This window comes from Pundamilia nyererei, unplaced genomic scaffold (assembly GCF_000239375.1).
Source record: "Pundamilia nyererei isolate P.nyererei 1_Seehausen unplaced genomic scaffold, PunNye1.0 scaffold00115, whole genome shotgun sequence".
Lineage (NCBI taxonomy): Eukaryota > Metazoa > Chordata > Actinopteri > Cichliformes > Cichlidae > Pundamilia > Pundamilia nyererei.
In genome coordinates, this window is record NW_005187516.1 from 1 (window position 1) to 10,284 (window position 10,284).

General features: G+C 41.1%; 1 protein-coding gene across 1 annotated transcript; it reads right to left on the reverse strand.

The window, feature by feature from the left end:
- Positions 1–354: 354 nt before the first annotated feature.
- Positions 355–8,282, reverse strand: LOC106456333 (complement factor H-like; the record flags this gene model as incomplete). The annotated part of the gene is made up of 8 exons (XM_013913096.1): positions 8,186–8,282; positions 5,566–5,634; positions 5,276–5,464; positions 4,588–4,764; positions 4,322–4,498; positions 3,550–3,612; positions 3,427–3,468; positions 355–516 (listed from the first exon to the last, which is right to left on the reverse strand). Coding segments are annotated over exons 1-8 (976 nt in total), but the record flags the coding sequence as incomplete, so codon positions are not given.
- Between the last annotated feature and the right edge of the window lie 2,002 nt (positions 8,283–10,284).

The window sequence follows — 10,284 nt, forward strand, 5'->3', positions numbered from 1 at the left end:
CTGCACACTAAATCACTTTGTTCCTGTGATAAAGAGTGAATCTCCTGCTTTGTGTGATGTGCTGGGACGAAGGCAGGTAGATGAGTTTGGCTGTTGGAAGCTGGGGACAACTCTACATAATACAACATGAAGTGAATGTGTCATTCCTATACACAAACATCAGCTGCAGCTTTTAACAAATCAGCAATGCTCTTTCAGTATGTTCCTGTGTGGGAAATGTTTATGTTTTTTATTTTTCTTTCACTATTCCTCTCGTTTGTGTATCAGGTCCCAGAGAAGAAATTTTCATACATGTTTGCTGCTAAAGGAAAATAGAAACTGAAAGAGTTAAAATGTAAAGAGATAAATACTTACATCTGCCCAAATATATTCTTCTGTTAGCACACCGAACAAAAATATGTCTGTCTCTTGCAGTACAAGAAAAATATTTTTCTTCTCCTTCCCGCATGTATTCAGGTTGAGCTACTGCAAGACCATAACGAGCATATCTAGCAGGATCCACCAAACAGAGCGCTTCTGCAAAAACAACAACAAGTAAAAAGAAACATAAGAAGAGTCAAAGGAGCTTGCAAAGAAAAGCGTCTGGAATTCTTTAAGTTGCTTGAAGACGTTTCACCTCCTCTCATCCAAGAAGCTTCTTCAGTTCTAAGGTCAAATGGCGAAGAGTCCCAGATTTAAACCCAGTGGGAGTTTCCCCCCAAAGAGGGACAAAAGGACCCCCTTTGACTACGATGACCTGGATGACTGAGAACCTTCACAGACATATTGCCGTACATTTTGGGAGAAACACCCTTCAACTGCAGGAAATTTCACACCTTGCTTTCAAAAACACACACCCCTCATTCTGAACCTACACAACTCAGGGAAGAAAACACACCTGAAGACAGTCAGGAGAAATGGGTAAAGAACTTTTCAGACTGGAATCTCACTGAACCTGAAAAGAGAGTATTAGCCAAAGGACTCAATTTTTCCATTTCCCCGCAACAGTTGCCCATAGTGGACCTCATCACAGCCACAGAAACCGCCATACGGATTAATAAATTATCACAGACAGAAGCAGAGCAAATCAGGATGAAAGTCTCAGCCACCCTCTCCAGTGCCAAAGTCCCTTCGTCCAACCTCACAATACAAAAAAAGAAGGCCGTCGCTTCCCTGAGCAAAGACCACAACATCACTGTTTTAACAGCTGATAAGGGAAGATGCACCGTGGTCCTAAACACTACAGATTACCACACAAAGATCACTACTCTTCTCAGTGACAATAATACCTACGAAGCCTTAAAGCAAGACCCCACAAGCAGCTACAAAAAGAAAGTTATAGCTTGCCTTCAAGAATCATTGACCGCCTTACATATCACCGCCTTTACCCAGGGGATGCCATACCCTGCATCTATGGACTTCCTAAAATCCACAAGGAAGCTGTCCCACTCAGACCCATAGTCAGTAGCATAAACTCAGCCACTTGTAACATTGCTAAACACCTTGCTACCATCCTTGCACCTCTCATGGGGAACACCCCACACCACATCAAGAACTCCACCGACTTCACCGACAAGGTCCAGAAACTTACCCTGGATCCAGATGAAACCATGGTGTCCTTTGATGTAGTCTCTCTCTTCACTTGCATACCCACCACGGAGGCAGTGGAGACTGTCAGAAAACGACTACAAGACGACAGCTCCTTGGAGGACAGGACCAACTTCACACCCGATCAGATCTGCACACTGTTAGGCCTCTGCCTCACCACTACATATTTCAAATACAACGAGGCTTTTACAGACAAAAACATGGCTGTGCCATGGGCTCCCCCGTGTCACCTATTGTAGCCAACCTTTACATGGAGGAAGTGGAAAGGAAGGCTCTTGGCTCTTTCAAAGGAAGAGTACCCAGCCACTGGTACAGATATGTGGACGACACCTGGGTCAAAATCAAGACACAAGAAGTGGAATCCTTCACTGCACACATTAACGCTGTGGATAAAAACATCAAGTTCACCAGGGAAGACACAAAGGACAACTGTTTGCCTTTCCTGGACTGCGCTGTGCACATTGAAGAGAACGGCAAACTCAACATCGAAGTTTACCGGAAGCCCACACACACAGACCAGTACCTCCTCTTTGACTCCCATCACCCTCTGGAACACAAACTTGGAGTAATTAGGACCCTACACCACCGGGCAGAACATGTTCCCTCTAAGCCTGAAGGAAAAAAGAAGGAACACACAAATGTAAAGGAAGCACTCAAAACGTGCGGCTATCCTAAATGGACGTTCTTAAAGTCAGCAAAGAGGCACAGAAAAGAAGATCAGACACCAGCGAGGGAGGATAAGAAGGACAGATGCAACAACATTGTCATCCCCTATGTAGCCGGTGTATCAGAAAAACTCAGGAGAGTTTTCTCCAAGCACGACATCCCAGTGCATTTCAGACCCAGCAACACACTCAGACAAAAACTGGTTCACCCGAAAGACAAAACGCCAAAACACAGACTTAACAATGTGGTGTATGCTGTACAGTGCAGCGAGGAATGCCCAGACCTCTACATTGGAGAGACCAAACAGCCACTTCACAAGCGCATGGCACAACACAGAAGAGCCACCTCCACAGGACAAGACTCAGCAGTCCATCTGCATCTTAAGGATAAAGGACACTCTTTCGAGGATGCCAATGTTCACATTTTGGACAGAGAGGACAGATGGTTTGAAAGAGGAGTGAAAGAAGCCATCTATGTCCACTGTGAGCGACCATCTTTGAACAGAGGCGGTGGTTTACGACACCAACTCTCTGCCATCTATAATCCAGTTTTGAGATCCCTTCCCAGACACCTTAACGGCCACTCACATCCTGGGCCATCTGACCTCAGGAATTCGCATGATAAGGTGGGGCCAGGTTTCACAATGAACTCAACCCGAAACTCTGGCTGATTGGGACCCACGCCCAGTTTCCCACCTTGGCTCAGGCGATTAGAGGATCATCAGGGGGTCCTTTTGTCCCTCTGTGGGGGGATACTCCCACTAGGTTTATATCTGGGACTCTCCACCATTTGACCTTAGAACTGAAGAAGCTTCTCGGATGAGAGGTGAAACGTCTTCAAGTAACTTAAAGAAGTCCAGACGCTTTTCTTTGCAAGCTCCTTTGACTACGATGACCTGGATGACTAAGAACCTTCACAGACAGATGGAGAGTAATGACATGATAATTTAGAGCTTCCTCAGATCTGTGATAAGGGTTGGGGTGAAAATTGAAGCCAAATAATCTGCAAAGCATTTGAAATTTACTAGTTTCCGTTTTCTTTTTTAATGCTTGTCTTGCAATTCTTGTTTCTAAATCAAAAATGAGAGTCAAAAATAAATATCTGTGTACAAAAATGCTGCAATAATCTGAGAGATGAGATGACTGGATCCACTAATTAATATGCTTCACTTACCCTCCGGTTGTTTACCACTGCCAGCTCCACTTTCTCTTCTGTCTAAATGAAAAACATGCTTTAGATTTAAAGTATACACAAACACAGAGATGAGGTGCACGGACAAAACGATTAAAAATGTACCTCCCCCCTCAGGCTGGACGTCTGTGTCTGATGCAGAGTGTCCCTGATCTGCTGATGATTCGTCTGCAGAACCGAAGATATTATTGAGACTATTCAGCTTAAAAGCAGCTTTAATGCTAACGTGCTCTGTCACATAAACTGTTGTTTACCTGCTGACTTGCAAATGAATTCAGAGCACAATTCAAGTAACAGTGGCAATCCTATCAGATTTATTCTCAAATTTTATACAAATTTTCAAACAAGACAAAAGTCCTACATAATTTCAGTTACTGCTGATAAAAGGTGTGGTTGTCATCCTATAAAAACTAAGCAGCCCATGTAAAGAAGAAAAAAGACCCCAAAAAAGGTAAATCTTCCCTGTTATGATGCTGACAGACTGTTGCCAAAGTAAAGTTTAATGTCTCTCAGACCTGGACTGCATTTATATAATTATATGGATTTTTATTTTTTCCACTTTCAATTTAGTGAGACCTTGTTGTATTTATTATGCAGCTTTTGTTTTGTTTGTTTGTTTTGGATTGCAGGGTTCATTTTTATTGTCATAAGCAGAAATAAATATTCTTGCAGGTCATTTGTCATCTTGCAACATTGGATCAACCTGCACCAGGAAAAAGTAAACAAAAAGCTGTCCCAAAGTGCAACTGCAATTTCAAAAGCCAATAATTCAGTTTCTACACATGCTGTGCATGAATCTCTTCTGATGAACGTACATATAGAAACTGGTTCCTTATAAACTTTGAGAAAAAATAAAATGAATTTTTTACACACTTACTGCATGTTGGCCCTGCAGTCCATTGTCCACGTTCACAAAAGATATTGTTGCCCTCTCGAGTATAACCTTCTTCACATTCATACTGCACTTCTGAACCTTCAGAAAACACCTCCTTGTATTGATGAATTATGACTGCATGAGAGATTTTTGGAGGCTCACTGCATGAATTCCTCCTTCCTGTGAGGAACAAAAAAACCTGTCATTACAAGCCGACTGACGAAGGTGGTGAGAAAGTGATTTGTTTGTGTGGGATCTGGCAGACTTACTCTCACAGACAGGCAAAGGGCTCCAGGTTCCACTTCTACACCTGGGCGTACACTTGTCTTTGCATTCATATCCATCGTCACATTGTACCAAAATAGAGTCCCGTTCTTTGTACCAACCGTCTTCTGCTTTATCATATTTTCCATGAGGTATTGTTGGGGGGAGGCAGGCATTTTGATCTGAAGAAGATAAAAAAAAAAAAACTCATTTGATGACTTTCTTTAAACTGTATTTTACTTGTTTTCATATTATTCTTGTCCTCTAATTGATTCAAGATTCTTTATTTGTCACATGCATAGTTATACGACTACAACACGCAGTGAAATGTATCCTGACACGCTCCTCGATTGTTCTGATTTAGGACCCTGTTCTGTAAACAGAAGAAAGTAATATCACCCGTCAGACTCACACTAAGCTGTCAAGTAATTGCTGGGTTTGGTATGCATTACATTACTGTGTACTTTTAAATATTATACTACATATTAGAGTACAATTTAATAAAACAAATAACAAATAAGGATAATTTTTTATGGCTTCAAACTGAATGCATTACTTCTTTCATACAACAGCATCACTCCACATTGTTCTTTTAATGAACAGCTAACTGATGGTATTGAATAAAGTTCGCACTCCTGCAGATTTGTAGCGTCTAACTGAAACAAATTTGTTGAGATATTACTGAACACTTACCTATACACTGTGGTTTATGAACCCAATTCCCATCTTCACATCTGCTTGTCGCCCACCAACCCTCCAACACCGGTTTCCGTCCAGAATCACAAGCGTAAGTGAGCTCTTCTTTAAGAAAGTAAGTCTCTTTTTCAGGGACATAATAACCCCCATCCAGCACAGGAGCCCTGCAGACATTTTCATTTTGTGCTGAAAAAGTGATGAACAAGTAAGCAACTAGAGGAAAATGCACTTTTTAAAAATGTGTTTTTAAGTATGAAAATAGCAGGAAGTGAATTTAATATTCTTACCATGCGTCACTCCTGCAAACCAAATCAGAAGCACAAATCCAAGATAGCGCGCACACATCCTGTCAGGAGCTCAAATACTGCAGAGTAACGCAACAAACATGAGAGCACAGAGACGAGATAAAATCAGAGGTGGTTAATAATTATTTACGGAAATCCCCCCCAAATCTAACCATGCCTCTGCCCACATGCCCAAATGGAGCAAGCATCTAAAATCCAGTAAACTGGAGGGAAAAGTCAAACCTGTAGAGTTACATTTTTTCTTCCTTCAAATTGATTTCAGACGCACAGGAAAACTGTACGAGGAGGAATGTACTGACCAGCATTGCAAAAATACTTGCTTCTGTACAATTATAGTTGCAGACTCTCTGTGCACCTTTAGTTTGAGCTTCTAATTTCTAATTTAATGTTGACTTTTGGTTTTATAACTGTAATGCCAGCGTGTCTGTGTTTGTATGTGTGTGTGTGTGTGTGTGTGTGTGTGGTGGGCTGGGTTACTCTATATATCGTCCAGGATTCAGCCTTGTTTGGAACAGCTCTCACAACAGTTTGTTTAGAGTGCGCATTTCAAAATGATTTCCCGGACTGCCGTGATCAGAGGTCACGGTTTTGTTGTTTTGAAATACCAAACACAGCCAAGCCAAAGGTCAGGCTGGAGTAACACAGGTGAAAGGCAAAAAAGTGAAAACATGTTATAAAATAAGGAGGAATAATGATTTAGGGTTAGATTATTACTGATGACTGTAATGCGATCCTTTAGTTTGTGTGTGATCACCATCTCCTGGATCTTCATGGGCTCTGCATTAAAGTGCTGGTGGGAAAATTGGATTTCTGGCTATAATTTCAAATGGCAAAGAAAACATAAAACATCCCATAAAAGAGCAAATATTTTTAACAGCGAATATGTTGACATCATTTTGTGTCACATGACATATGTAAAGGTTGTCCTGCTTTGACCTTATTCGCTGCTTCTGCTCCAACAAATTCAACTGATGTCATCAAATTAATCAGTTAAATATTATATATGTGCAATGCTGTAATACTTAGCTCAGGACAAGCATAGCAATGCTAGAGCTTGACCTGTAACTGCACACATTAGTACAAAAACTGAGGCTCAGCATCAGCCACTTGATGTTAGCTGACCCTGCAGATGCAATGATAGGATTTGTATAGAAAACAATGGCTGACTGAAAGCACTTTACCACCTTTACATTTTAATGAGGAGATTTTAGGATGGTACATTCTCAAAGAAAGGCAGGAAAATAAATGTATCATAATGTCATGCTCTTGGTTGATTTGAGTGTTTTTAAATGCAACTGTATTCTCGCATCGCCCTTTTTCTCCCTGTTGATGATCCAGGGAACATCTTCAGGCAACATTTCTGTTACTACTTTTGATTCTAATGAATCTGTAACTTTCTAATTTCAGGGCTGGAAAATGGCATACATGGTGTTTCAAAACGAGAAGAAATGAAAGAGCACAATTTCACTCTCTGAACTGCTTTTTTGGGATACTCCTTTATTTATTTATTTCATGGAAAAAGCTCTGCTATGATTTGAACATTACTTTTAAGTTCCTGAAACGGGTTCAAAGCTGCAGACGGACGCTGAGAACAAAACAACACCAGTTGCACAGAAGCATCGACAATGTGTGAAAAATATATTTGTATCCAGCGGAAACGGCTGACACTCAAACACAACATTTTGCATGCATCCATCCATTTTCTTCTGCGCATCCGATTCAGGGTCGCTGACAGGCCGGAGCCTATCGCAACTGTCGCAGGGCGAGAGGCAGGGTACACCCCGCACAGGTCACCAGCCAGTCACAAGGCCACAGAGAGGCCAACACGCTCAAATGTTCACATCTTGCCAATTTAGAATCACCAGTTAATATTTAATTGTCACTTTTGTAAAATCAATAAATAAAAATCATTCACTGTGAAAAAAAGAAAATAAATTGCGAGTAGAGTTTGATGGAAAGAATAGTCCAGACACTTCAATTTGATCCAAGGATCTGCTGGAAAATCTGCATCTCAGTGCCAAATTGCATGCATTTCCAGTCACAAAGAGACAAATTTAACTGGGATGGGAAGTGTTCCAAGTGTTCCAGCCTTTGCTGTCCAAAACGAACACTAGGGTGGAATAAACGGACTCAATAATCCTTTTCCTTCTAGTTGCATCCACTCCTTCAGCCAGCACTCTATTCTCTGCCTTGTAGGCGCTTACTAACTATCACACATGTTCAAAGTCGAATAGCAGGAAAATAAGATGTTCAGTGTCTTGCTCAAGAACACTTCAGACTGAAGAATCAAATCACCAACCCTCCAAAAAGGTGGAGGAGCCACTCTACTCCTGTGCACAGCAAAACAATTGTTTGCCAATGAACATAAGAAAACATTGGATTTTCCCTCTGGATAGTTATGTGAGAAAAATCAGACTTTCAGTAGGATAATAATACTAATCTTAAATCCATGGCTCAAAAAGAAGAAAGGGAAGTTTACTGAATGGCAAAGGTCAAAGTTAAATATTCTAACTTGTGTTCATGTAAGACGGCCTTGAAGGAAGTTTAACAAAGTGGTCAATGCAGATTGACTCCAGATGCCTCATATTTGATGTTGTGTTACCAGTCAGACAGAAACCTTTGGAGCAGCTCTTCAATCGCTCACAGTGTGGGCACTGGGTACTCTGACCGCTGCTGATAAAGTCCCCGTTGGTTCTCATTCACCTAGGAAGCATCCTCTATGTAGGTTTCATCCACCAATACAGCTGGAGGAGAAATACTGGGGTAGACAGGCCCACACTTAGTGGGATTTGCTGTAAATGAATTGCAGCTAGCCAGACGTTGAAAAAGTACAGAGATTCTGTATTTAAGTAGAAGTACAGATACTAGTGTTTAAAAATACTCCAGTAAAAGTTGAAGTACTGATTCCACTTCTTTACTCAAGTGAAAGTGAAAAAGTACTGAAATGTACTCAGAGTAAAAGTAGCTCTGTGAAACACATTTCTACCAGCTGCTTCTATGCAAAGCTAACTGAACCTTGTTTTTTATTAATGTAATAATAAAATAATATTAGGAAATGGAAATACAAACTTTATTTTAGTCTAAATTTTAATACTAGTAAATATTCTCGGTTTGAATCAGTGAAGCAGAACATGAGCAGAGAAAAGAAATCTGTTTTCTGTTGGCTACGTTGTAGAGGATGACTCTGCATCTAAGCAAAAAATGAGCACAGTCAGGGGCTGAAGTGGGATTGAGCACGTGGGGGAACGCTAAAATCGTTCTTAATGGCTCAGTGTGGGCAAAAGAATCACAGCACACAATAATTCTATTGAGAGCTCCAGTAGATTTTCTTAGTGTACAGGCTGTGATCAGCTGACACAAGGTGTCAGCAGATGTCTCGTGAGTTGTTCTGGCTAATTTCCATTCTCTATACAATACACAGTTTATGCTGTCTTTATATTAGACACTATAAAGTTGGTATGAAGGTGGAATTCAGTGATTGCATCTCAGCATCATCAGTTTAACTTCATGAAACCTTAGCCACTGTGCACCGGTCACACACTGTACTTTACTTTAAACCCATCACAGTGCAGCAAACCACAGCGAGTCTACCTCAGTTTGTTTTGCAGCAGGTTTCACAACATGAACAAAAGCATATTGTCACATGCACAACCCGATATCCAATTTAAAAAAACGAGGACTTACATGTAAGCTTTAAATTTCCAACACCACTGATCAGTCCTTATCTTTAAATATAAACATTTCTTCTTTCTTTCCTGTCTTTGTCATCTTTCTCCATCTCTGAGTGAAGTTCGCGCCCTTTCTTTTCTCTCCCCGTGAAAACAGCAGCTGGACCTTTAGCTCGCAACACTGTGCTACAAACTGCACACAAACTGTTCGTGTGTTTGCTGATGTTTATTGATCTGATAGAAACATTGCATTTGAAATTACCTGCCACAGCATCTTGCATATTCCCCTATGTGAAGTCTGAAAGGCCGAGGGCCGTGGGAACGAAAGTGCTTTACTGTCAGGGGACCACGATTAACAGGCAGAGCCTAAAGAGGCGACAACTCAGGTCACAAAAAAAATAAATCAATGAACCTGTGTTTGTCCCACCTGAGATGGGGTTTTGAGTTCATTTATGGAGGAGTTTGAGTGGGTTTAACAGGATTTTTGTGAATTACGTGTTTATTTTTATGTTAAAATGTTAATGTAAAATAAAATGAAACCAGCACTTATGTCACTGTTTTCTCATGTGCTGCTGTGTTTCTGCCCACCTGGTGGAGTCCAATACCGACTCTTCCTTTGAGCTCTTTGTTTAAGCCCTGTCAGAAATGTCGGGCTCTTCACATGTTAATAAAGCTCCTCTGTCGGCTCCTTGGTCCTGGAAGGCATGTAGGAGAATGTGGATGAATGTGGAAATCACATCATGAATGTGCATCTGATAAATCTGCAGCAACTTTGCGACGCTGTCATGTCAACATGGTTTCCGGCACCTCACTGAATCTATACCATGAAGAATTAAGGCAGATCTGCAGGCAAAAAGGGGGTCAAACCTTGAAGTACTAAGGTGTTCCTAATAAAGCGTCTGGAGATTATATACGATGGAACATGAGCAAGCATGCACTCTATCCAGTTTAAACATCCTCCAGTCCCAATGAGGTTATTCCTAATCCTTAGGAAGCCAATCACGGCCGTCACAGATCACTTGTTCTATACTCG